This window comes from Rhinopithecus roxellana, chromosome 17 (genome assembly GCF_007565055.1).
Source record: "Rhinopithecus roxellana isolate Shanxi Qingling chromosome 17, ASM756505v1, whole genome shotgun sequence".
Taxonomy (NCBI): Eukaryota; Metazoa; Chordata; class Mammalia; order Primates; family Cercopithecidae; genus Rhinopithecus; species Rhinopithecus roxellana.
The window spans coordinates 36,714,570-36,742,266 of NC_044565.1; the positions used below are offsets into that span (position 1 = coordinate 36,714,570).

Genomic DNA, 27,697 nt, shown 5'->3' on the forward strand with positions numbered 1-27,697 from the left:
AAATGCTGTCTCCTCAGAGTAGCCTTCTCTGACCACTCATCCCAGCCAGACATATCAGTCTGTTCTTCTCCAGCATTTCTCACCATCTAAAGCAAGGGTGTCTAATCTTTTGGCTTCCCTGGGCCACATGGAAAGAAGGAGAATTGTCTTGGGCCACACATAAAATACACTAATACTAATGATAACTGATGAGCTAAAAAAAAAAAAAAAAAAAAATTGCTAAAAAATCTCATAATGTTTGGCCAGGCGTGGTAGCTCACACCTAATCCCAGCACTTTGGGAGGACAAGGCGGGCAGATCACCTGAGGTCAGGAGTTCGAGACCAGCCTGGCCAACATGGTGAAACTCTGTCTCTACTAAAAATACAAAAAATTAGCTGGGTATGGTGGTACGTGCCTGTAATCCCAACTACTCAGGAGGCTGAGGCAGGACAATAGCTTGAACCTGGGAGGCGGAGGCTGCAGTGAGCTGAGATCATGCCACTCCACTCCAGCCTGGGTGACAGAGTGAGACTCCGTCTCAGGAAAAAAAAAAAAAAAAATTTCATAATGTTTTAAGAAAGTTTATAGATTTGTGCTGGGCTGCATTCAAAGCTGTCCTGGGCTGCACGTGGCCTGCAGGCCACAGGTTGGACAAACTTGATCTAAAGCCATCTCATGTATTCATTTGCTTCCTTGTTTCTTACTGTTTTCCTTCCTCTAGCATATAAACCTTCTGATACCAGGGGCCTTGTCTTGATCAACAAGCCCCTCAGAGACCAGCTGGGTTGGAGATCCCAGATAGTTGTCCCACCCTAGGGAAGGGGAAGCACCCCTTCACCCCGAACTTGACTGATGTTATATTTCCAATGAGCTCTGTGTTTGGGAATGAAGCCTAATTTACCTGACATAGAACAATAGGGAAACATGATATTTCTGTCTCTAAGTATTGAGGACCAAATTTGTAACTCCGTGATTGTGTGGTTGAATTGTAGCATGGATTGTTCAAATAAGGGATTCTGTTGGATGCAGAGGGACTGAGTGAGAATGAGCTCTGGCCCAGCAACACCCATTTGTTTCCTTGGCTACCATCTCCTCCAGCCTGTTCTGTGCCCAATAACAGAACAGGCTTCCTTACACCCATGGTGCTCCTCCAGCTCCGACTCTGATCCACAACTTCAGTGGCTCCCTATTGCCACAGAAAATGCTCATTCCCCTTCCCATACCTTCAAGGCCCTGCTCTCTCCTGCCCCACTGACCCCTCCTGGAGTCCCTGCAAAGAAGTCTCCTTCTTTCCCCTCTGTCCATCCTTTGGAGCTCCGATTAAGCCCCACCTCCTCCAGGAACATTCCCCATCCTCCTGGAATATGGGCCCCCGTGTGCCTCCTGTCAGTGTCCCAGTTAGTCCATTCAGCTCTCAAGGTTTCTTTGAGAATTTCTGGGGCCTGTTTTAGAGCTCAGGCTCTAGAAGAACAGGAACTGAGTCCAGAAACAGCTTGTGAATGTGACTTGTTGAAGTCAAAGGAAGAGAGGCTGACAGGCCTCCCAGCCAGAGAAGAACTTGGTAGAGGAAATCTCTCCCTTGTGGGGACCAGACCCCCTAGAACACACCAGCTCAGAGAAGTCGGGTGTGGTGCCCTCGAGGGAGAATCCATGTAGCAGTTCCTCCCTGGCTTCCTTCCCTCCCCACCCTCAAGTGTGGAGCCAGAGCCCAACTGACTCAAGTGGCAAGAAAAAAATGCCCCCCTCGCCCCGCTCCCCCCCACCAAGCTGCTGCACATCTGTGCCCAGACAAAGCCAGCTATTAATCCTTGCCTTTGTGTGAGTGTTTGGGTGTTGAATTCCACTTGGATCTGCTGGCTTTTGGAAGGGGAGATTGGAGGGGATTTAGTGAAGACAAAAGGAACCCACTATGGAGAATGGTGGGGGGCAGGGGAGCTAAGAAACCCAAGTGCATTCACTCTTAGCCTGGTGAGGGTCCTGGGAGCCCAACTTTAGCTAGAGCTGAGTGGGGAACCCAAAATTCCCAGGGTCTGAGTCCCGAAAAGAGACCACTCGCCAGAATAAAAATACCTGCTTCTCAGGGCCCAACAGCAGCCTGCCTTTCACTCCAGATGCTGCCCAGGGCAGTGGCCCCAGCCTAACAGGGCCTGACTCTTTCAGACTGGAGCAGCCCATTGCCCAAGTGAGTCCAAGGGGGAGAGACAGGAGGAAATAGGGACTAGGAAGGAGCCTGGAGCCTCAGAGACTGAGTCCAGATGGAGAGAGAATCTCAAAGCCACCAGAAATCCCCAGCTGAGTCAACAACACAGCAATAAAGCCAGAGGGCCTGTGACAATGTGGCTGCTCAAGGCCTGGGTTGGGCTCTCAGGAAGAGTTCTTGGGTACCTGGTCCCAGGCAAAAGTTAAGTATCCAGGGAAAACAGTCCACACAAATTCTATCTTTGGCTCAAGCATCAAGCACATAGAATAGCCCAGAACAGGATGACAGTGCATGCGTGCGTGTGTGTGTGTGTGTGTGTGTGTGTGTATGTACAGGGTCTTAGAATGGTGAGCAAGTCTGTGGGCAACACCGCCCCAGCAGGTGTTGTTTGATTAACTTACTTAGCAGAAGCTCTGGTCTAGTTACCAGATTGCTGGAAAAGCGGGCTGGGGTATGAATTGAAACACCCTGACCTGCCCCTCCTACTTTGTTAATTTCATTTAGAAAATGAGATTTCCCCATCTGTGGGTGCTTGATTCTAACCTTACTGAGTTGTCAAGTTACATCAAGTATAAGTGACTTCAACTCTATGTGGGTGCGGAGACACACCACCCAAAGCTTCCTCCCCCTTTCTCCCCTTACCTGAAATGTGTGGTCATGTCATGTCATGTCTTTCATTAAATAGTTGGCCAAACTACTGCATTGCCGGGCCCAGTTCTGGCTTAGCTGCTGGGCAGCAAGCGCAAAATGTGGTTGCCTATTGACACTTGTGTTCAACTAAGCTTCTGGGCTTATTTAACTGTGTTCTAAATAGTGTTTGTACATCCACAGCTATTTTATTCTTTCTCTACCTTCATTCTAAAAATAAAAGAGTAAAGTAGAGGCATTCATTCATTTATGCATCCATTCCTTCAGGAGAGGAGAAGGCAAGGCCGGCTCCACTGTTCTCCCAACTCTTTCTTGGTCTTTGGGGTAGGGAACTTGGGACTCAGAGGTGCTCCACCCGCTGTCATAAAGGCACCCTCCTCCCATCACAGTTTCTGAGGACCTGGTCCCAGGCAACCCCACTCTGGAAGACAGGGGAAGAATAGGAGGGGCCAGGTCCTGCCCCAGGGACTGTGGCCTCCTCTGAGTTAGGGAATGGACCCAGCTTCTCCAACTTCCAGATGGGGCCTTTTGGAAGCTCATACAGCCACTTCCATTCCTGATGTTGTCCGAGGGCCTCTGACTGTTGCTGAGCTGCCTCTATGTCTGGTTGGCAGGCCCACTGCTGCACTGACCATGAAACTCTGCACCTGGTGTAGACCCCGCTCTGCACTAAGGAGCCAGAGACCTTGTGGGCAGCTCTCTCTCTGGGCTGACAGAGAGGGGCTTGGAGGCATAGAGATGGTCATGGGGATTGATTGAGAGAATTGGTGAGTGTGGTGGTTTAGAATCCCCAGGTCCCACATTGTTGTAAGGCACAGAGGGCGACAAACAGTGGCAACATGAACTCAGTGCCTTGGGCATCTCAGTTCTGCCACCACAAGTGGGCTGTGATGAATGGAATTGGGGTGGGAGGAAGGGTCAAGAGCGGGCAACAGGACATTTAAGGGATGGTGTGACAGGGCAAATGGGGGAGAAGCTGGGGTCAGAAGTCCTAATCAAGTAACAGGTCTAGGCACGGAGTCCAGGACAGGCATTCTGGAGTCTGTGGCTCCGGGGCGTGGCTTCGCTCTCCACCTGCCCTCTGAGGATGGCTGCAGGTGGGCTTGCCCTTGGGTAGGTAAGGGTCTGGCTTCCCAAATTAAACGCAGTCAGGGTGGCATTTACTGAGTGTTACATGTCAGGCAATGTGCTAAGTCCTTGACATTGTACCATCTCAGTAAAGCCTCATAACCACCCATGAGGTCAATACTGTTATTATTCCCATTTACTGTGCACACAGTAGCTTGGAGAAGTCAAGGGCCTGATCTAAAGTCACAAGGCTACACACCACTGGGGCCAGGACTTCGGAACCCAGGCTGCTCTCTACTCAGTTGAGGCTCTCTCAGACCTCTAGATCTTCCTCTTCCTCCCCAGCTCCACCTCCTTCAGCCTTTCACAGCCCAGCAGCATGGAAAGGGCCTGGAAGAGGAGGGAGAAGAAGTCCAGTTTGAGGCTATGTTTTGGCTCCTTGGTCAAAGGTGGGGTGCGGAAATAAGGGTGGAGAGTCTGGGGATTTTCTGGAGATTTCGCTGCACCAAGATGTTGACCGTCTCCTCCCAGAAGAAAACAGATGAGCAAACTGCTCTGGAAAGTAAATTTTTAAAATTAAAAGTAAGTTTTTCCTTTTGACAAACACAAATGCAGTATATCCTTTGCAGGGGAAAGCTAGAAAATACAGAGAAGCAAAAATAAAAATATAAAATACCTTTGTAGTACACAAAGGTGATGACTACTAAAATCTTGCTTTTTTTTTTTTTTTAAGACAGAGTCTTACTCTGTCACCCATGCTGGAGTGCAGTGGTACAATCATGGCTCACTGTGACCTTGAACCCCTGGGCTTAAGGATCTTCCTGCCTCAGCCTCCCAAGTAGCTGAGACTACAGGTGTGTGCTATCGTGCCTGGCTAATTTACAAAAAAAAAAAAAAAAGAAAAAGAAAATTATAGAGACAGGGTCTGCCTATCTTGCCCAGGCTGGTCTTGAAGTCCTGGCCCCAATCAATCTTCCCTCCTTAGCCTCCCAAGTCTTTCCAGGATTACAAGTATGAGCCACCACATCTGGCCTGCATATATTTTTGCAAGCTCTTTCCTAAGTACCGACACATACACACATATACTTTTCATATTCTTCTATTTTTTTTTTTACTTCTATTTCATGGAAGGACATTATTTTTTTTAAAAGCAAAAATGCTATTATTTGGAAACTGCTTCTTTTTTCACTCAATAGTTTATCTGAACATCTTCCCAAATCAGGACATATTCATCGACTCTATTACATTCAGTGATTGTGTGGCATCCTATTTTATGGCAGCACTGTAATTCATTGAACTCATTTCCTAATGGTAGATATTTAGGAATTTCCAATTTTCTGTTCCTGCTAAGATTAACAGTTCTAGCTAAATCTCAGTGCATCCTTATAGAATCTTAATGTGAAATTGAGGGGTCTAAAGGTGTATATTGCCCAACTGCCCTCAGGAGAGATTGTAGCTATTTATTCTCACAGTGTTTGAGACTCGCCACAGCCCCACCCCCAACACACACACAAACGCGTTGTTGTTATTCATGGGAATATTCTTTCGTTAGAAAAAAAAAAGGGTTGACAACTTGATACATGAAATGCTATCTCATTATTGTTTTATTTAGCATTTCTTTAATTATTAATTGGGGTCAACAGGTTTTCATGTGCCCATTAGCCATTTTTATTTTGTCTTTGTGAATTGCCCATTCATGTCTTTTGTTCATTTCTCTGTTGGATATTCTTTCTAACACAGTTGTCTTATTTTAGGTGAGTCATTCTTAGCTCTGGCATATTAGAATCTTCTGGAAGACTTTTTAAAACACACACACCACACACACACGCATACATACACATACCCCACACACAAGGAAAGCAGGCAAGAAGGCGTCCCATCTCAAGATAAATATTTGGTGGGGCATGGGTATGAGTATTTTTTGAAGTGTTCTTGTGCTTCTAATTTGCAGCCGTGGTTGAAAACCACTGTTATAAATTAGATTTCTCCCACTGTCTGGCTCCAAATGCTTTCATTGCAGAATCTATTCTCATTTCGTCGACACCCAGTTTTCTCTTATGAAAAATGGGCAGCAGAACTGCAAAGCAACACAGCACCCCCTCCCAAATTCTGCAAATCCCATAGGGGAGACTGAAGTTTCGGGAAGGAGGGTGAGACAGACACTGTGGTCAGGCTGTTTGCCAGGTGGATTGGAAAAAATTAAAAGAGCTTTCTCAAGCAATGAGACTTGCCCCGTAGACGGTGTGAACTCTCAGTGGAAGAGGAGAGAGCTGGGGTCTTATGGGACATTTGCTTCTCTGTTGCACCCATCTTCAGATACATAGCAATCTTACCCTTTCGAGGACTTCGAGGCTGAAGATTAGCACTTTATCTGAGGCAGTTCATCTCCTTTCGTGAGAGACTGGAGAAGTTTGGGCCCAAGGAACTGAGTCCTTCGGGAGACAACCTGCCGAGACATCAGAGGAATCCCTTGGGGGTACAGGGACTTCTCCACCACTTCTAGCCCTCTTGAGGGATTTATGACATTCTCAAACTTACTTAAATTCATTTCTATTAAAACGCACAGGAGCCACTCCCCTTCCTCTTCACTTCAGTTCCACCTCAGGGCGTGGGGTCCCACCTGGGGGACAGGACGAATGAAAGGGTCTTTCCAGTGTTCAGTCAGGAAGGTTCCTGGAAACCCCTAGGCTGGCTCAGTGCCCCTCTATGTTGGAGACTGCTGAGGCCTTGTGGAGGATGACAGCAAATTTGGGTCCTCTAGGTGCTGTTGCTCCTGAAGTTGGAAGAATATGGTCAACGGCCTGAATCCTAGTCCACTTGGTATCAGTGTGTGGTCCTGGGCCTCAGTTTCTGCATCTGTAAAATGGAGATAGTAATGTTGATATTCAAGGTTACTAACAGGACTGAAAACACAGCACAGACAACACTGTAGATGCTTGATTAATGCCAGGGGTGCTCTGTGGAGGTCCTTTCATGCCCTCACCCTCTCCAGTCAGGGCTAAGGGTTTTGAGTTTAGCTCCAGACTCTCCATCCTTTCTTTTTTCTTCTGAGATGGAGTTTCACTCTTGTTGCCCAGGCTAGAGTGCAATGGCGTGATCTCAGCTCACTGCAACCTCCTCTGCCTCCCGGGTTCAAGCAATTCTCCTGTCTCAGCCTCCCAAGTAGCTGGGATTACAGGCACGCTCACCATGCCTGGCTAATTTTGTTAGAGGTGGGGTTTCACCAGATTGGTCAGGCTGGTCTCAAACTCCCAGCCTCAGGTGATCCATCCGCCCTGGTTTCCCAAAGTGCTGGGATTACCGGTGTGAGCCACTGTGCCCGTTGACTCTCCATCCTTTCATCCCCAGGTCATCCTCTACTCATTCCATTGCCTCAGGGGTACAGGAGGCAACCCCTATTCAACTGGTCCCACAGCCTCCAGCACCATGCAGCACCTATGCCAGAAGCTATGCCCCTTGGCTGGCATCCTCTATCCTCTCTCCCACCCTCTCCCTGTGAACCCCAAGCAACCTCAACCAGTTCCTTGCTACCCTTGCACTTTGCTGCCCAGACTTGACTTTAGACATTCTGTTGTAAATTTAATTTTTATTGAGCACTTACTCTGTGCCAGGGACCATGTTTTATATTCATTACCTTATTAATTGCTCACAAAAACCTTTCATTATCCCATTTTACAGATGGGAAAGCCAGACTAGTTGGTGAAAACTGCCCAAAGCTATAAGGCATCAGGGAGCAGAGCTGGGACTCTGACCCCATCCCGCTTTACTGACCTCCTAAGTGCCAGATCCCAGGAAGCTTAGATTTCAGGGGATGTCCTCTGTCCCTCCCCTGAGCTCCCACTGCATCCTGCTCCTCTCTCTCTTCCACACTTGCCCCACCCTGCCCCACACTGCGATTTTCTGGCTACCTCTTATCTCCACTGACAGTGATGACTTCCTCCAAGGCAGAACACATGTCTTTGTAGTTTATTCATCTTTGAGTCTGGCACAATGCTTAGAACATTGCAGGTTCTTAAATTATTTTTCTAATGCAAAAGTAACACGTGCTCATTATGGAAAACAGAAAAAATAAAGCAGAAACCAAATATCACCTATGAACCCATCACCCAAAGAAAATCATTGTTAATATTTTGACAAACTTTCTTCCAGTCCTTTTTAAAAATACATTTTTCCTTAGGCAAATAATATGTATTTTGCATAAAGTAGGTATCATACAATACCGTTTTCTATGCTGCTTTTCACCTCATATCATGAGCCATTCTCCATGTCATTAGAACTGTTTTGAAAATGGGATTTTTTGATGGCTGCAGATTGTTCTCGCATGTGACTGAGCACTCTTCTTTAAGCCCCTCCCACATTGTTGGGTTTTTCTGTTTGTTTCTGAGACAGAGTCTTGCTCCCTCGCCCAGGCTGGAGTGCAGTGGTTAGATCTTGGCTCACTGCAACCTCCGCTTCCTGGGTTCAAGCGATTCTCCTGCCTCAGCCTCACAAGTAGCTGGGATAACAGGTGCCACGCCCAGCTAATTTTTTGTATTTTGGGTAGAGACGGAGTTTTGCCATGTTGGCCTGGCTGGTCTCGAACTCCACCCACCTCCTTCCAAAGTGCTGTGATTCCAATTGTGAGCCACTGTGCCTGGCCTACTGTTGGTCATTTAAGGGCCTCTCTGATTATTCCCATGGAAGAAATTCCTGAAGTAGAATTGCTGAGATAAAGAAAAGGAGTATGTCCAGGCTCTTGACAGCACAACTGGCCCTGAACAAACCCCTGCTCTAGCAAACCCTCTCCCATCCTCCCCAAGCAGACCAGCCAGAAAGCCCCATCTTCTGGGGTCCTCCTCTCATCCCTAATCCCCAGCCCTCAACCTCCTACAACCCATTCAAAGGCTTAGAAGCAGGTGAGAGGGTCACCTGGAAGATGGTACTTGAGAGACCTGGCTGGCCTAGCCCAAATCTCCCCTCACTGTGATCCGTACTCCACCATCAGAATCATCCTGAGTCAAGGGCAGGGTGATTCAAAGGTTGTTGGCTGCAAAATGGACTTCTGGTGGGAGACATTGTGCAGTAAGCCAACAGTCCTTAACAAACCATGGCCTTAACCCTCCCTGTCACTAGGTTAAGAGCAGAGACTTGGGTCTCAGGGGATGGGACACATTATAGAGTTATGAATGTGTTAAATTTTATTGTAAATATTATGTAAACATATTTTAAAATATTCTGGAAAAAAGACAAAAAGTTATGGTCACATCTTTTGAATTATTCCACATTTTTTCTAGGTGGAATAAGAACGGAAGTAGTTCCTTCCTATGAAATAAGAATAATCTTCAGTGAAGGTTGAAAGTATCTTCAAATGTATCCCAAACCTTCTGGGACAGATTTTCACTCAGCCTATAAATGACATCCATGAAGCAAGGGTCCACGTTCCCATGTGAGCCAGGCCAGGTGCTGTGAGACCCTCAGAGACCATCGACAATAGAGGGTCAGAGTGCTTTTTCAGCTCCATTGTCAACAACTTGGGATGTAATCTAAACAGATACTAAGTGGATCAATCCTTTGAGGAAATCTGTGTCAATTTCCAAGTCACTCCTGGTCATCACCCAGGAAAGACCATTTTTATTAAAGAACCCCAGGGCTGCCTGCAGGAACCATTTTCCCTGTCTCACCAGTCAATAATCAGCAGGACACACTGCTATTTGAGGGAACAAAGGCAGGGTCGCTGTCCACGAGGGGCTCAGTCCACCCTCCGGCGGGGTCTAGGCTCCAGAGCCAAGGTTCTCAAGCTTCCACAGCGTAAAAATCGCCTGGAGGTCCACAACACCCAGTCTGCTGGTGCAGGGATTCTGATCCAGAAGGTCTCGGGTGGCTACAAGAACCGCATATTTTTCCACCGAGGTCCCTGGGGATGCGGCTCTTGGCCCCAGAACTGGGCCCAGGAGGTCAGAAGGAGTGACCGCCAGGCGCGGCGCCGCGGGGAGACAGCCCGGGCTCAGATCCCAGGGTGGAGGCGGGGATGAGCGCCCGGCAGAGAAGGCGGGGGGCGCCGAGGCGCCTGGAGCGGCCGCCGGGCCTGGGAAGCGCGACGCGGAAGCCGCCAGAGGCCGGAAGCGGGGGCGCCCTCGAGCGGGCGGGCGGCGGCCCTGCGGCTCGGGGCGGTTCGGCGGTGCGCCGCGGCGCGGCCGCCCGCAGGCTCCCAGGCTCTGGTCCAGCCACCCCAGCCGGCTCGCGTGGCTCCGCGGGAGCGGCCGAGAGTGAAGCGCGGAGAGGGCGTTTCGGAGGCTGCTGGGGCGGCGGCGCAGGTGTCCTCTGCAGAGGGAATGGAGCTTCCCCCTGCCCCCCAGAGCGCCCGCAGCCCCGGCCCCCCGCATCCTCGCGTCCCGAGCCCAGCGGCCAGAGCCGGCCGGGCGCCCCCTCGGCTTTCCAGTCCTCGTGCGTTCCCCGGGGCCGAGGCGCGAGGAGGGACGGCCGGCTGAGGCCTCTCACGTCTTCGCTCCCGAGTGTCCAACCCCTCCTCTCTCCTGGCTTCCTCTCACCCGGGCACAGGGCGCTCCTCCTTGTCCACAAGAGACAGAAGTCTTCAAACGCACACCCCCACACCCCAACCCTCTCCAAACACACTCTGGGCGCTGGCCACTGGTTCTCCTTCCTCCTTCCTTCCTTCTTTTTGTCTTTTTTGTTTTTGACAGTCTTGCTCTGTCGCCCAGGCTGGAGTGCAGTGGCACGATCTCGGCTCACTGCAACCTCCGCCTCCCGGGTTCAAGCGATTCTCTTGTCTCAACGCTGGGATTACAGGCGCCCGCCACTACGCCCGGCTAATATTTTTGTATTTTTAGTAGAGACGGAGTTTCACCATGTTGGCCAGGCTGGTCTCAAACTACTGACCTCAAGTGATCTGCCCGCCTCGGCCTCCCAAAGTGCTGAGATTACAAGCGTGAGCCACCTCACCTGGACCTTTTCTTCCTTTTTTTTTTTTTTTTTTTTTTTTTTAAGAGAGGAAGATCTCGCCCCTTGCCCAGGATGGATTCGAACTCCGAGGCTTAAGCCATTCTCCTGCCTCAGCCTCTCCAGCAGCCAGGACTGCAGGCGCGCGCCACCACGCCCGGCGTAGCCACCCGCATTCTATCCCCAGCGCAGCTCCTTAGAGCTGATGACCTTTAACAGCTCACTTCACCTCCCTGTCCTCAGTTTCTCCTTCTTCTTCTTTTTTGAGACGGAGTCTTGCTCTGTCGCCCAGGGTGGAGTGCAGTGGCGCGATCTTGGCTCACTGCAAGCTCCGCCTCCCGGGTTCACGCCATTCTCCTGCCTCAGCCTCCTGAGTAGCTGGGACTACAGGCGCCCGCCACCGCGCCTGGCTAATTTTTTTGTATTTTTAGTAGAGACGGGGTTTCACCGTGGTCTCGATCTCCTGACCTTGTGATCCGCCCGCCTCGGCCTCCCAAAGTGCTGGGATTACAGGCGTGAGCCACTGCGCCCGGCCAGTTTCTCCTTCTTGAAAGGAACTGGGTTAGATGTGGATGGTTTCTGAGGCTCCTTCCAGCTCAGTTGTCCACCTTAAAGGTGTAAGTGGCAGAGGGTGGAATGGGTCTGGTTCAGGGAGGAGAGCTGGGGGTAAAGGCTGGCCAGGGGCTGCGAGGTGGGTGGAAGAAAGGAAAACAGGAGGCAGGAGAGCGGGGCATGGAGGATACTTTTGCCAGCCTAGCCTAAGAGCAGGCTGGCAGAGCCCCAAGAGCCTATACCACGGAAGGCCCCCATGGGAATCCCCTCACTCTCTGGGTGCCTGAGTTTGCAGAAATCTGTTTGCCAGAGAACGAGGGAAGGAACAGGAAGGAACGTGCCGGCAGGACTGGAAAATCCAGCTGGGCAGGAGATAGCTGTGGCTGCACCTCACACTGGAGGCTGAAGCTTTGCTTGGCTCTGCCCCTGTGTCACGTGTCAAGTAAGGCTGCTAGACCCCAGGAAGCCCCGCCAAGGGAAGTGACTACTACGGGGCTGCAGGCTCCTGTGCAGAATGTCTAGTAGCCTTTATCTTTGGGGGCATACACATGTGCTTCCAAGACTGTAGGCAGATGACGTTCAATGTAAATCCACTTTCCTGTACATTTAGTCAATGAGTTCAAAGATGCTTTTCGTTTACAAGCTTGGTGGCAGCTTCCAACACATTAACCCAAAGGCCTTCATGTTCTCCCCAGCCTACCCCTTTGTCCCTCTGCAGAAAGGGAACCTCCTGCTAAATGTCCAGATGGTTCAGAGAAGTATATGGTTGCAAGTGGCAGGAACGCCCCTCTAAGTAGTTTAAAGACATATGTATGTATGTATGTGTGTGTGTACATGCGTGTGCATGTATGTAATTTATCTTCTGCTCAAATAATTTTGGTAAAGGTAATTAACTAAAGGTAAATAACTAACCTTTACCAAGAGCAGGGATGTGGCTGGGCCCAGAATGCAAGACTCTCCAATAGCAGCTCCCGAGCTTAACAAGTTAAAGTCACACTGCAACTTTTCTCCAAAATTCTGGTTAAAGGCTGAGGCCGTCACCAAGCAATTGTTGCTAAGAACTCAGGATGTTGTGGTTGGAGGGGCCTGCGCCAGAGGTCCACTTCTGAACCAATCAGCAGGGCCCGGGGGGTGGGCCATGTTCTGCTTACCTCACAGCTTCCACACCCGCAGGGTTTTGGGAACCGGAGGCAGGTGGACAGCCCCAGGAGTCATAATGAGAAGAAATGCTACCTCGGTGCAGTGGACGAACGTGCAAACCACACAGAAAGTTTGAAAAAGGTCTACTGTAGGCTTTGCTTTCTGGTAATAGCTCCAAGATACAAAGTGCCTCACACTCCGGCACTGATGAAGTCCATACGGTTCCTAGGCTGACACCCACCAGCCAGTCAATGGGAGAGCTGGGACCAGAGGGCTGACTTGACCTGTTCAGCAGGAGTGTCCAAGGCCTTTGTGGGTGGTGGTGCAGGTTGTGCGTGTGAATAATGAGGGCAGTTCATCATTACTCAGGACACAACACCTTGGCGATCTTCAGAAACATTAGAAACAGAGCTTCCAAAGTACCTACTCACACGCCACCTCTCTGGAGGTAATCGCTGTGCTGTGGCTCTTAATGAGCCACTCTCCACATGGCCTGAGGCCTGGCACTGTGGGGATTCCCTCTGTCCCTGAGTCACGGGCCTCTGCTACTGAACTGTGAGTAGGGCCTGGGTCAATGACAGCAGGACAGCTGGCCCAGGGAGCAGGGTTGGGGTGGGGGCTGCTGGGAAGCTGCCCTGTTAATCTCTCTCTGCCATAGAAGGCACTCCTTGGGTGACCACTGTGACTTTGATGCAGAACAGGGAAAGAGAGTGGGTGTTAACCTTGAGCCTAAGGCTCCTTCTCCACCTGTGGGACTGTAAGCCACCTCTCCTGGGCTGAGGGCTCTGGAAGGAGGCTTGGCTGCTCCTCAGCGCTTGGGGAACGGTTTTTCAGGCACACACACTGAGCTCCATAGCGTCCCAGATTCCCACCGCCCCTGCTTGACTCTTCCCCTGTCTCCCCTTCCTGGCATGACCCCCTCTGAATTCCTTTGACTGTTCTCTGGTTGTCAGTCTCACAGTGAGAGGTGTGTAAAGCATGAGGTGACCTTGGGCAAGTTGTTCAACCTTAGTGTTATCACCTGTAGAATGGAGAAAACAAGACTGCATACTTTGGAGGTAATTGTATGTTCCAATGAAATAACAGAGCTGGAGAGGTCCTGTAAGCACATGGACCTGGAGCCAGACCCCCTGGGTTCAGATCTGTCCTGCCATGCATTTTGGGGCAAGTTACTTTTCTGTGCCTTCGTTTTATCATCTGTAAAGTGAGATGAGAATAATGATACCTATTTCTTAGGACTCTTGGGAGATTCAATGAGCAAATACACAGAAAACACCTTGAACAGGGCCTGGTGCTAAATGCTGGGTTGAGAGCTAGCTGTTATTGTCGTTGTCATAGAGCTTAATATTGTGCTGTGCATACAGGAAGCTCTCAAGAAATGATAACTCAACAAAAGAAAATAAAACAAAACCCGAACCTGCCTCCTTCAATCGGGCCTCGTCTCCTAAATGAGCCTGAGCTCCTGGGTGAGGCGTGGGCACAGCAGGAGTTTCACACAGTTTTGATCGTGTATCCGAAAAACTGCTGGACACTGTGTTTTTCTTACCCTTCTTTTTGGGAGTGGAGTGAGGCTGTCACAAACTCCCTTGGGAAACTGATGAAAGCTACAGACCCTCTCCCCAGAAAGGTGCTTGGAAGCAAATGTTCACAATATGTTGCACACAGTTTCAGGGGGTTCCTGGGCTCCTGGGGAGTGGGGGTGAGGAGCTCCATTTTTGATGATGCACTGTGCCATGTCTCATTTGTTGCTTTGATCCCAGCAAAACACAAGCTAGCCCTGCTCCTTTGCTCATCAGTGGGTTGTACCCCAGCTTCTACCCTGGCTCCAGGGACTCTCCTTGATTCCTCTGCCTGGGCCCTCTGGCTCAGTACCAGCTCCAAGCTACAAAACTTGGCTGGGAGTTGAATGCAGAACCTGTTCAGCATTGGAAGGCTAAGAAAGAAAAAGGAGGAAAAAAGTAGACTCGACTTAGAAAAATATCAGACAAAAGAAATCGTCCTCCAAGCCAAGTGCTATAATTCACAGGGCTCGTATTTGCTGAGTGAGACTAAATGGTATTTATGGCCAAGCGGCCCTGGATTCACCCTGGGTTGAGTGATCCAGGAGTTGCCCGAAGTCTGGTGGAGAGGGCGGGGCGGGCCTGAGAGCTGGAAGACCAGACACCTTTCACAGGGAGACTTTGTTGCTGTTCACAGATGATGTGGTTTTCCCCCTGCTTAATATTAAGTGTAGTTTCAGAATTTTGTATGTGTTTCTGGGAAGATAATGGCCTCAAACAATATTACTTGGGGTAGATGATGTACTTAGAATTGGATTATTTGCCGTAGGGCCCATTCGTTAATACACTCATTCATTCAAGGTTTATGAGGTGCCTTCTTTGTATGAAAGGCTGTTCTAGGCACTGGGGTACAGTAGTGATTGTGTCAATAATGGTCTCTGTCCTAATTAAGTTGACAGTGTTGGCAGGAGAGACAGAGAACACAAAATAAACAGTAAATATATCTTGGATGATGTTGTGTGCTAAGAAGAAAAATACAGTAGGCTGGGATCTAGAGAAGGTTGAGGGGCACACTGTCAGTGAATGATGAGGAAAGGCTTCTTCCAGCAGAGGCTGAAGTGGGAAGGTAGGGAGTTCAGCACAGGTCTAAGGAAGGCCCCTGTGAGGAAGGAGGACCAGGTACCAGGTGACCAATCCTGATGGGGCTGGGATAGCCCAGTAGGAGTGATGAACCACAGGGTCAGTTCCCACTGCTGGGGGTTTCCGGATGATGAGGTTGTTGAGCACCCCCATGCTTATGGATACCATGAGAGGAAGCGTAGGAGATAGAGGGACAAGCTAAATGACACTAGGAGGAGACAATCAGATAAATCCAGAATGTGGGACATTCTATAAGACAACTAGCCTGATCTCTTCAAAAAAATCCGTTTAATGAAAAATAAAGGTGCAGCCATGAAAAAGAATGAGATCTTGTCCTTTGCAGCAACCTAGGGGCAGCTAGAAGCCATAATCCTAAGCAAATTAATGTGAGACAGAAAACCAAATACTACGTGTTCTCATGTAAGTGGGAGATGAACACTGGGTACTCATGGACATACATAAAGATGGCAACAATAGATACCAGAGACTACTAGAGAGGAGAGGGAGGGAGAAGGGGAAAGGTTGAAAAACTATTGCATACTATGTTCACTAGCTGGGTGGCAGGATCATTCATACCCCAAACCTCACATTATACAATATACCCAGGTAGCAAGCCTGTACATACACTCCCTGAATCTAAAATAAAAGTTGAAATTATAAAGAAAAAGAAAAAGATGGGAGAACTGTTCTAGATGAAAAAAAAAAAACATACAACCAAATGAGATGTATTTTCCTTGAGCAGCCCCTGGTTTGAACAGGCAAACTATAAAAGACATTTTAGGGACATTTGGGGGAATTCAAATATAGACTTCATTTCAAATGGGAGTCAGAAATTATGTTTAACTGTCTTAGGTGTGATAACAGTGTTGAGGTTAGATATGGAAAATCATCTCTTTATTTTGGATATGGTGTTGCTGTGTGTGGGTGACATGGGAGAATGTCCATAATTTATTCTAAAAATTTTCAGCAAAATAAGTAAATAAAATCTAAGATATTTGAAGTTAGGGCTGGCTTGAGGGAGGAAGATGAGATACCTTAAAGGACACCACTCACCTTCCTGGGCTTGGCCAGGTACCAGATGCTTGACAAACCCAAGGGTGAACACTCTGTGTGTTCAGGATGGAACACACAAACACCTGGCACATAGTAGGTGCTTAATAGAAGTTGAATGAATGGATGGATGGATGGATAGTCTTTGTTGGGATTTACTTCCCAGGATGGGCCCTGGCTAATCACTCCCTCTGCACATGTTCACATCCCACCCACCTTGCAGGCCACCAGAAGACAATTAAAAACGTGGGCCCATCATAAGACAATTAAAAATGTGGACAGGTTGCCAAGGGTCACCTTTTATGGACATGCCTATGAGATCCCTCTGAGGTCTCTGGGTGATTCTGGGCCACATGGCTGTCTACCCAAACTGAGCCCCTTCCCAGCCTCCTGACGGGGCATACTTCTGTAGCCTCATCATTAAGAGTAGGTTGCTCATAATCATTTGATCATGAACAGCTGACCTAGTGGTCCCTAATTATTTTGTTGAATCAGGTGCTGCATCTTAAATACCCTAATGCCCTAAAAAGTTCCCAACTCAGGCAGTATACATCATAGATACTCACTAAGATCTTGGTGCCCTAAACAATAACACGTAACATTTATTGAGCACTTACTATTTCCAAGTGTTATGCTAAATGGTTGTTGATGTTGCTGTTATACCCTATGGAGATTCATGTGCTAAGGGTTTAGTGCTCTGGTCTGAATGTTTGTGTCTCCCTCAAAATTTATATGTTGAAACCAAATCCCCAATGTGGTGGTGTTAAGAGTTGGGACACCTGGGAGGTGTTAGGCCACGAGGGCAGAGCCCTTGTGAGTGGGATCAGCGCTCCTATAAAAGGGGCGGGGCGGGTGCTTGCCCCTTGCTCCAGGTGAGGACGCTGTAGGAAGGCATCTGTGAAGCAGAGAGTGCACCTTTACCAGACGCGGAGTCTGCTGGCACCTTGATCTTGGACTTTGCAGCTTCCAGAACTGTAAGCAACACATTTCTGTTGTTTATAAATCATCCAGTCTAATGTGTTTTGTTATAACAGCCCAAACAGATGAAGACAATGAGTTATCTCTAACTCCCCTAAGTAGGCTGTTTTGGTATTTTTTACTTTAATTCCTAGCCACACTTTACATACTGGTCCATGGTCTCACAACAGAAGTGGTGGTGCCCTCATTCGAACTCTGGCTGCCACTTTTCTGCCTCTTTTCCAGGAGTAATGCACAGGCCACCTCTTCTGTGACTCTTGAGGGCTCAGGATTCCTCATGTCCTGGGGCTGGTGCATGTTTGAGGACAGTGGCCTAAGCGAGCCGTGAGCTGGCAGGGCCCCGGAGCTGCCTCATGCGTAAAACACAGTTTCAGTTATGAGTTTTGTTTTCTACCAAGCGCCATGTTGAAATGATTATCTGAAATCGCGCGTGCCCTTTCTTTCATGATCCTTCAGAAGCACACCACAAGACCATGAAAACTCGGGCAGATTGACAGGTGTCTCCTTTTACGGATGTGCCTGGGAGGACCCTCTTCCCAGAGGTCAGCCCTATGGAGGTGTGGCACCCACCCCTCTTCAGCAGGGAAAAGCATCATATCTTCAACACCTTTGGGTTTCTTGTCAGTCAGTGGGGAAAGGGATTCCCAGCAGGTCCCCAGGAACATTTGCAGCTCGGACCCATCACCTTTTCTTCTCTTTGCTCTTCTGTTAGTGCTCCATTTCCCTTCAGTGGAGGCTGATATTAGATAAATACCAGCTGTCACCGGTGGGCTCTGCCCAGATTTTCTCTCCCTGATTGCATCCTTTCAACAGGTGTCTGGTGACACAGAGCCCATGTGGTCCTGTCTGCCTCACAGATGTTAGGTTCCAGCAAAAAAAAAAAAAAAAAAACCCACAACCCTGGGGTGGAAAAGAAGTGTCCAGATTTTACTGAAAATGAGGCTTTCTAGGGCTGCTGACGAAGGCGTTTTCTTTCCAAACATCTGAAACAGCAAGCAGATTGTAAATGAAGAGGGAGTTACAAGATAGTAGCTGAAGGGAAGCAACACCTGCCTGTCTTCTGGGTTGCAGCTGTTGCTGCATGGCCAGGACAGCAGTGGCCAGGAAAGTTGATTTAATGGGGTGGGGGAGAAGGGATCACCGTGGAATAGGGGTGCCAAGACAGATATTAGGTTAAGGGGAAGGGAGTTCAGGCGTCTTCTTTGAGCCAAGGGAAAACATTTTATCTGACAAGAGCTTGAACTGGCCCATGCCATTCTCTGATTCCTACCCAGATCAAAGTTCAGACTGCCAAGGCAACTCAGCAGAGATGAAGTGAAATAAATGGCAACCCCACTGCCCTGATGCTTCCTCGGACTAAAGTGTTCTATGAGGAGTTGGACGGTCCTTAGGCAAGACTTCTCTCCTCCCACTGAGTAAAAATACCAATTTTGGTAAAATGTCTCCATTGAGCTGAGGGTCTCCTTTAAGCCATGGCTTGAATTTATTTATTTTTTAAAATTCTTGACTGAGCTCAGTGGCTCATGCCTGTAATCCCAGCACTCTGGGAGGCTGAGGCGGGCAGCTAACCTGAGGTCAGGAGTTCAAGGCCAACCTAGCCAACATGGTGAAACGCCATCTCTACTAAAAACATAAAAATTAGCTGGACGTGATGGTACACACCTGTAGTCCCAGCTACTTGGGAGGCTGAGGCAGGAGAGTCGCTTGAACCTGGTAGGTAGATGTTGCAGTAAGCCAAGATCGTACCACTGCACTCTAGCCTGGGCAACAGAGCAAGACTCCGTCTAAAAAAAATTATTTTTGTAGAGACAGGGTCTCACTATGTTGCCCAGGCTGGTCTTGAACTCCTGGCCTTCAGCCATCTTCCTGCATCAGCCTCTCAAAGCGCTGGGATTACAGGTATGAGCCACCATGCCCGGGCTATGTGACTTGAATTTATAACAGAAGGAGATCCCCCAGTGTGGCTTGCTTTGGCAGTAATCCTGCTGGGTTTGGGGGTCCTTGAGCCATGTTGGGAAGCCTGGTCCCAGAGCTACAAAGTCAGGAGCAACTCCACCTACCCTGCCTGCACCACCTCCAGCCCAAACTTGGAAGTCTTGCTTTGGATAACAGAAAAAAAAGGTGGGGGGTCGAGTATGGTGAGGCTGACAGTGGATGGGGCAGGTTTCCTTAGGGAGCATGCCCTCAGGTGTTCCTGTGGTGTCACACTCAGCAACTGAGAGGCATCTTTACTGATTTCCTCCAGTCATCCACTCAGGGGTCTCTCCTACAGTGCTGCATACATACTTTTCAACTAGGGACTTCCTGGTGCTGTGGGCTGTAGAGCTGTACCCTGGGAGTAGGATTACCCCATATCCAGTTCTTACCTGCTGGTTACACAAGGTAGGGATTGAGACAAAAGCCAACAGAAACAAATAGCTTTTGACAGAATGGAAACCCGAAGGGTTTGGGGGATTGCTTCAGAGCTTGGAGAGCTGAGTTAGTGATTGATAGAATATGATATTTTGGGGGAAAATTTGGACAGAACTTGAGGTGAGGGTCACAATGTTTGCAGGCAGAGGCAAAGCACAGATTCAGAAAGGGTCCCCGTACATTCCCCTGAGGGGCTCATGCATAAACTGGTTTAGGAAGCAAACAAAATGAAAGTCTGCCCATGTGCCAGGCACTGTGCCAGAGGACAGGGGACAAACCTGAGCCAGATCCAGTCCCTGCTCTCAAGGAGTTCATGGCCTGAGGGAGAGAGACAAGCAAATCAGTCATCAGGAAGCAAGGTGAGAGGTGACATAACAGCCATCACCCCACTGAGGCTGATGCTCTGTGGCTAAGTGTTCAGGCTCTGATCCTTCAGATCTGGGCTCAAGACTTTTCTGCTTCCTGGCTCTATGACCTTGGGGGAGGATACATCATGTCCTCTCTTGCTTTCCTTATCAGTAGAAGAGTTCAGGTACCTTTTAGGGTTACTGTGAGGATTAAGAGAGAGAATGTGAGGCCCAGTACCTGGCACTCAGCAGAGCTCTTAATAAATGTAAAGCAGTTTTATGATGAGCATTACATGCTCAGAGAGATTTGCCAAGCAATCGCACAGGCTAGAGAGCCAGCTCTGTCTGTCGGGGTAGCCCAGAAAGGCTCCCTGAGGAAATGGGGCTGGCCAGCTGGGGAGAAAGGGTTTTCCTAAGAGACAAGCATGGGCCAGCCCTCAGTGGGCATTTGGTAACTAGCAAGGAGCTGGTAGGCCAGGTGGGAGCCTCCATGCAGACAGGACTATCCCAGTGCTGTGGAATCTGCCAAGGAGCTGACTTTGTCCAGAGGGCAAGGGGGTGCCCTGAAGGATGTTCAACAGGAAGAGAGCTTTCCACTGGCATAGTAGAAGGTTAAATTGGAGGTGGGACAGGCAGAGGAAGGTCAATGTGAGGCTGTTACAATAATCATGTAAGGATGATGAAGGCTTGAAGAGAGAGGCAATGGATACTTAGGAGGTGTCATTGACAGGACTCCAGGTTAATAGGATTAGGAGTGAGGAAGGGGAGCAGGCTGAGAGTGAACCTGAAGTGTGACAAATGGAGCAAGGGCCATCTTAAGGCCAGGGGCATGGTGGGGTTGGGTGGAGGGTTGGAAGGCTGTGAGCACTTGCTTTTGTGGTGCACATGTTTAATTGCAGGAGTGTCTTGGGGACAACTAGGTGGGGACAGCCATAGGGCCAACAGAATAGTGGTGCAGGGCTGGGCACAGTGCCTCACACCTGTAATCCCAGCACTTTGGGAGGCCAAGGTGGGCACATCACTTGAGGCCAGGAGTTCGATACCAGCCTGGCCAACATGGTGTAACCCCATCTCTACCAAAAGTGCAAAAATTAGCCGGGCTTGGTAGCATGCAGCTGTAGTCCCAGCTACTTGGGGGGCTGAGGCAGGAGAATCCTTGAACCTGGGAGGCAGAGGTCGCAGTGAGCCGAGATTGTGCCACTGCACTCCAGCCTGGGCAACAGAGTGAGAGGCTGTCTCAAAAAAAAAAAAAAAACAAAAACAAAAACAAAAAAAAAAAAAAAAAAAAACAAAGTGACACAGCTTAGGGGGAGAGGCAAAGACGAGGATCTCCATTGAGATCATCATTAGCTGTTTTGATCAAGGATTCTGTAGAGGAAACACTGGGTAGGAGATGACAGCAGCCCCTCTTCTAAGGTAGACACAGTACAGATCACAAAAGATCTCATTTTCCCTCCTTGACCCTTTTGGTCTTTGTGACCCTTGTCCCTGACGTTCAGGGGAGGGATGGTGAGGCGGGAGAGGAACATGAGCTCTGGTCAAAAGGAGAGCTGGGAGCGAGCAAGCGAAAGGCTTTGAAGTCACAGTTTACAACAGCAGTGACCAGTATTTTGTTCCCTAAATCCTGGTTTTTTGAAAACTGAAGGAAGGGAGCAGTTTTTGAAAGAGGTAAATTAAAAATAACATTATGTAAAGTGATATGCAGTATTCTCACGGATGGTCCAGGCTGAAAAGATAACTGAAATGACAGATAATTGAAACAAAGCAGATCCCTTAAGGGCAACTTTAAGACAACCATATCCTCCTCCTATCTGCATCATTAATGACAGAAGACTGATCTGGATGAATGAAGATAAACAGTTGTTTATTGAGGGCTTTCTATATGCCAGTGATGATATGGATCATCATTTAATCTCCCATCCTGATTAGATGGCATTTTATCTTCTACTTGTTTTATTATCCTTATGCTGCTTTTGGAGAACTAGTCAGTTTTTTTTTTTTTTTTTAAAGACGAGTCTCAGCCAGGCGCGGTGGCTCACACCTGTAATCCCAGCACTTGGGGAGGCTGAGGCCGGCGGATCATGAGGTCAGGAGTTCGAGACCAGCCTGACCAACATGGTGAAACCCTGTCTCTACTAAAAATACAAAAATTAGCCAGGGGTGGTGGCATGCGCCTGTAATCCCAGCTACTCTGGAGGCTGAGGCAGGAGAATCGCTTGAACCCAGGAGGTGGAGGTTACAGTGAGCCAAGATCTCGCCACTGCACTCCAGTCTGGGCAACAGAGCGAGACTCCGTCTCAAACAAACAAACAAACAAAACAAAACAAAAGAAAACGGAGTCTCACTATGTTGCTCAGGCTGGTCTCGAACTCCTGGGCACAAGTGATCCTCCTGCCTCGGCCTTCTGAGTAACCAGGACTACAGGTGTGTGCCACCATGCCGGGCAGTCACAGAAATGTTCAAGCTGCATGAGGTTTTGGGGAGCATCTGTAGAAATGCTCAGGATGGCCCATGAGATGCCACAGGTGTAATGTGATTGGATTTGGCAAGGCTTCACCTGTTCTTATGACTGGTGGGCAAGATGAAGAAATGTGGGCATCACTGGGTTGAGAAGCTGCACCCAGGGTCTTCCTGGCACACTGGGTGTCTTACTGGTCAACATTTTGTGTCAGTGATTTGGATTATGAAGGATGTTTATCAATCTGTGGATGATAGAGCAGAGGAAGGAGGGCAAGTGTGTGTGTTGATGGTACAATGAAGATTTGATGAGATGAACAGGCTGAAACAATGGTCTAAAGCTGACAAAAAAAGCTGAAAAAAGATCAATATAAAACCCTGCTTTTAGGCTCTAAAAACTCAATGACACCAGGAGATGAGAGATGAGAGAAAAAATCTGTTTTGATGGCAGTTAGGGGGAAAAGGCTGCTTGCACAGTGAGCTAAAGAGGCAATATTGTTGCCATAAACAGTAATGCAATTTTAGGCTACATTAAAAATAGTGTCTGAAATAAAACGAGCCCCATGCCAGTGATGAGATGACATCTAGCTCTGTCAGGGGAGCACATTTTAAGAGGAACTTTGGCAAACTGGACAATGTCCAGAAAAGAATAATGTGTGTAAGAAAGGCCTGGAAACCATGTCATCACGGGAGGTTTGGTAGGAGGAGGAGCATCATAGTGATCTTCAGATATTCATGGAAAAGAGTCTAGGTTCATCCCTGTGCCTTGAGAGAAGGTAACTTGAACCAATGCACAACCGGTTATGGGAAATCAGGTTTCCACTCAAGTCCTAACGATCTGTGCTGCCAACCAAGCGTGTGTATGTGCGTGTGCATCGGAGGTAGGCAAGGAGACTTCCTGGTGAAGTCCTGAGCCCACGCAGTGTCCCTGCAAATGTTCGGGCAAAAGCTGGCCAGCCAGCTATTCAGATGGGGGTGTGGGGATGCAGGAGGGTATAAACAAAACAGCCAAGAGTCAGGGAAACTGGATTCAGGTCCTGTCCCTGGTTATAGATATGTAATGATGTGCCAGTCAGTTTTCTTATTTAGGCTTCAATTTCTTTAGCTATGAGTATTGAGTCATCTTTGGTTTTCAACTTTTGGTAGCAATGGAACGTTTCGATTACATGAAATCTTCTGCAATCACCTTTCCCCTCCCTAAATATAGAAGCCCCGTGTGTTATTATTGGACACACCCTGACTACAGGTGCCAAGGTCTCCTGGCACTGCTGCAGGGTTCCTGGAAGTAGTTTGGAAAACGCTGAACCAGCTGATCTTCCAGCCCTAAAATTCTATTCTTTAAGGTTTTGTCCTACCTTAGTTTTTGATTCTATAGACTCCAATCCCTCATTTTATGAAGTACCTGGTGCTTAAAAAAGGGATTTATCCAAGATCTTACAACTGGTTAGTGGCAGGGCTGTATTTAACACACAACTCCCACTCCAATTCAGCGCTCCTTTCATCTTGTCAGGCTGCCCATACTTCTACCGGGGACTTGTCTTAGCACTTGTTCCCCCATGGTCCCAGGAAATCCTGTACTGCCCTCTACAGATCCTTTCCCTTTTGGGAAAGCACGAGGAAGGCAATAAATCTAGCCTGGGGCATTGCAGCCTGAGAAAATGGTCTCGGAATTCATTTCTCTATGCGTTATCTCAAGGAAATAGGTTTATATGAGCTGAGAAATAAAAAATAGGTGTGGCTCAGACTACTGGTTGCCCTACATGATCTGTTCTCTTCTTCCTTAAAACTAGACTCCCTTTCTTTTAGATGGCCACCCAGAATAGAGGTATTTCCCAGCCTCTGTTGCAGCTAGATAGGAACGTGCAGTGAAGTTCTGGCCAACAGATTATAACTGGAAATACTGTGTATGCCCTATGGAAAGTCTCCTTAATGGGAAGGAGAGTCCCCTCTTCACTCTTTCTATCCTGATGGCTGGAATATAGGCATGAAGGCCATAACCTTAATGGTCACCTTGGACCAGAGGGTAGAAACCATGTGTTGAGAATGGTGAAATAACAAGCTGGTAAGAACTTCAGGAGGTGATCATAGGAAGCCCCTTACCAGCCCTAGACTGGAGGGAAATAAAATTCCACTGTTTAAGCCACCATTACAATTTTCATCTACTCTGTCACACATTACTTAATACGTCGCTAAGAAAAAGAAACCACAGCCAATTAAAGACAACCCATCCAATTGTATGACGCATTCCAATTTCAGAGAAGTTAGAATGTGACAAAAGGACGAGTCTTATTACATGAAATGCAGTATTTTGGGTTTTTGTTACTCACAGTCAAGCCTAATCCTAATTGATTCAAAAAACATGAAGGCATGAAAAGATGACAAATTCTATATAAAGAACCCAATCGTGAAGAAGGAAGAACAAGCCTCTCTATTAAAAAAGAAAAGAAAAAAAAAGACTCATAAAAATAGTACTGATGTGACTCAACAAAAGTTTTCTCCCATGCTTCCCAGTCTGGCTTGGATTAACCTGGGGAATTATGTATGGCTCTCGGGACTTGGGCATCCAATGGGATGAAGCTGCGGGATGAATGAGCTAGGTTTTAAGATGTAGAGGACCCAAAACTGTTTGCTGAGCCCCAGTGTAGCATTTGGCCTTTTGGGGCTCCTACTCCTTAGTTTCTTCCCCTCTCAACTCGGCAGGATCTTCCTGGTTGACTTTAAGATAAATGTGCAGCTGCTGATGACCGAGACAAGCTTGGAAGCGACAGGCTGCCCCTTAGCTGAGATCCCAGGAAGGTGCTCAAAGCTCTTCCTGACAGCCACTGCTGTTGTATAGTTTAAACCTGGTCTGGCACAAAGCTGACCATTTTTTGGTCTTCAGTACTGAAGCATTAACTTTAAGCTATGATGATCCAATATTAATGTACCTGTTGTGAAATCATCAAAGACTAGTACAACAACAAAAGGAAAGCCTGGCTTAAGCCACTTTCAAAACGAAGGCCCATTTAACAATTTTAAAATGCCAAGTTACTCTATTATTATTTAGTGACCCTTTCTCCTGTGGCTGCTTCTTGAACCTACTGGGACTCCAGGACCTTTCACAGAGTTCCCTGATGCTATGCTCTTGGCTACCACTCTTTTGACTGTTTACTCATGTGACAAATGTCTTATTAAATACCTCCATTATTTATACATCAACCTCATGAGGCAGGAGATCACTCCCATTTTTATGGATAATTTGGGCTCAGAGAAGTTGATTAATTTTCTCATGGTAACACAGTTAACATGTGGGCTGTGAACTTAGGCTGGTGAAACTTGCCATTGTAATTTAGTTGTAAGGTACTATAGAAGTAGCCCTTTATGTTTCAATTACTGAAACATGAAAAATTCTGCTAAGGAATTTTCTGAGTCATCTTTTTCCATCCAAAAGGTTTGTGGGACACTAAAAACTTGTGATTATTTTGAAGGAAAGCTTTCTCTGAAAAAGAACAAACTTTAAAAAAAAAAAAAAATAGTTGGGGAAATGGTGGGATATGGACTGGATAGGCACATCTTGTCACTCCAGGCCGTACTTACATTACACTCAGGCATGTGTTCCAATGGCCAGTGTAATCCCCTGGCAACACAGGAATCTGTCAATGACGGAGGTGCAGGCGTTCCACTGGCACATTCCCAGAGTGGATGAGGCCGACTGTCAGCTGACTGCCTGTTCCTGATGCAATGTCATGTGACTTTTTGCTGAAGCAATATCTAATAATATTCTAAAATTACCTTTTAGACTTTTTCTGTCTACCTTCATTTCACACTTATATATTCTTGGAAAGAAAAAAAATCCCTACAAATCCCAATTTAACCTTGCCAATATTCTGATGAAGATACGTTATAATGAATCATGGGAATTTCTTTACCGATCTCATGTTCTATATAAAAACAAACAGCTCAGGTACTAAAAGTACCGATCCAATTCTTATAGGACAGATTCTAATTCTTCCTGGCTTCAACAAAGTAGAAGCCCTACCAAATGATTTTCTCTGGATTGAAATATGTTAATATTCAATAAAACTTCTGATTCAAACTCATTACATTTTTCCTCACATACCAAAGGACAAAGACACCAGGCTAAATTTCTTTTAAATTATTTTATTTTTGTGTAAGCTAAAAGGAAATTTACACACTGAAATTTCAAAAGACCTTGGGCATGCACATTAACCTTGTTAGAGGTTCTTCTACATGTCTCTCTTTTTTCCATAGGAATTTCCCCAAACATTTAAAACCCATAGTTTTCACTGTATATACAGCCTAAACCATAGCAATCTATGATTATGTCATTTTACACTGTGCAAAATCCTCAAAAAATAGTGGTACAATAGAACAAAAAAATCAGTAACAAGTAAATTCCATTGTAAGACATTCATATAATTTGGTCCTTCTCCGAATGAAACTGATTTTAAACAGACACAATCTCTTTAAACCCCTCCAATCAAGTTCTGACAGTGATCCATACCCTATAACAAAAGAGCAATTGATTAAGTACCTTGCAAAAGGCCAAACAGCAATACGCCAGATTGAAAAGATTAAAAAAGCCCCAAAATGTTAACAAAAGCCAGATCTGAAACCCATCATACACAAAATTAAAAACCAATTAAATGGGGGGACTTTGGAGCTTATTTATGATAGCAAAAGTAATTCCACATGTAATATGAAAAATCAAGAGGACAGTCAATGCAATCTGGAAAGACTGAAGGGGATTTCAGACAGTGAAGATTTGAGTTTTTTTTTTATTTCAAAAGTTTTGTAAGAAGGACACCACCAGTGTATTTCACAAAGACATAAATGTATACACCCCAGCAACACAAAAAGAATAAATCTTCAAAAATGTTTACCCCCGATTATTTACATTTTTCTAATATAAATTTAGGACTTCAGTATGTAAATAAATATACATTACTATGTATACCTTTCTAGTGCGGCTTACCAACAAATCAGCTGAACTTGAATTTTTTGTTTTTAATTAGAGCAGGTATGCTTTTGATGGTAGGGAAGGGATGGGAAAAAGGAAAAGCAATAGTAACCGTCCAGTTCACGTCAGTTATCAGTCTGCTTTTCCTTGAGAGCTTGTGGAAGGTGTTAACGTGGCTGGGAACATCAACACCTTGGCATGCATGAACGTTAAGTCAGGAAGGCCAGCGATCACCTTGATCGCTTCTTCACTCAGGTGCTCTTCTCTTTTCGGTTTCCTATTGACAAATGAAAAAAGACAAGTGTGTTAATGTGACATTGCCGTAGGTC

General features: G+C 47.3%; 1 protein-coding gene and 1 long non-coding RNA gene across 4 annotated transcripts in view; both read right to left on the reverse strand.

The window, feature by feature from the left end:
• Window positions 1–3,071: 3,071 nt before the first annotated feature.
• LOC104656196 lies at window positions 3,072–12,404 on the reverse strand. Its single transcript, XR_747089.1, has 4 exons — window positions 12,298–12,404; window positions 6,436–6,753; window positions 6,231–6,343; window positions 3,072–4,287 (listed from the first exon to the last, which is right to left on the reverse strand). It is a non-coding gene; the product is annotated as an uncharacterized LOC104656196 (long non-coding RNA).
• A 14,128-nt stretch (window positions 12,405–26,532) lies between these two features.
• The window catches only part of AFTPH (aftiphilin), a 69,068-nt gene continuing 67,903 nt past the window's right edge, over window positions 26,533–27,697 (reverse strand). For 2 of the 3 annotated variants that reach the window (XM_030921101.1, XM_030921100.1), the window contains one exon: window positions 26,533–27,645. In XM_030921101.1, the coding sequence (XP_030776961.1) occupies window positions 27,501–27,645 (145 nt within the window). In that variant the 3' untranslated portion in view covers window positions 26,533–27,500. The remainder of the gene's footprint in view (window positions 27,646–27,697) is intronic. The other variant, XR_004054332.1, reaches the window with a different exon arrangement.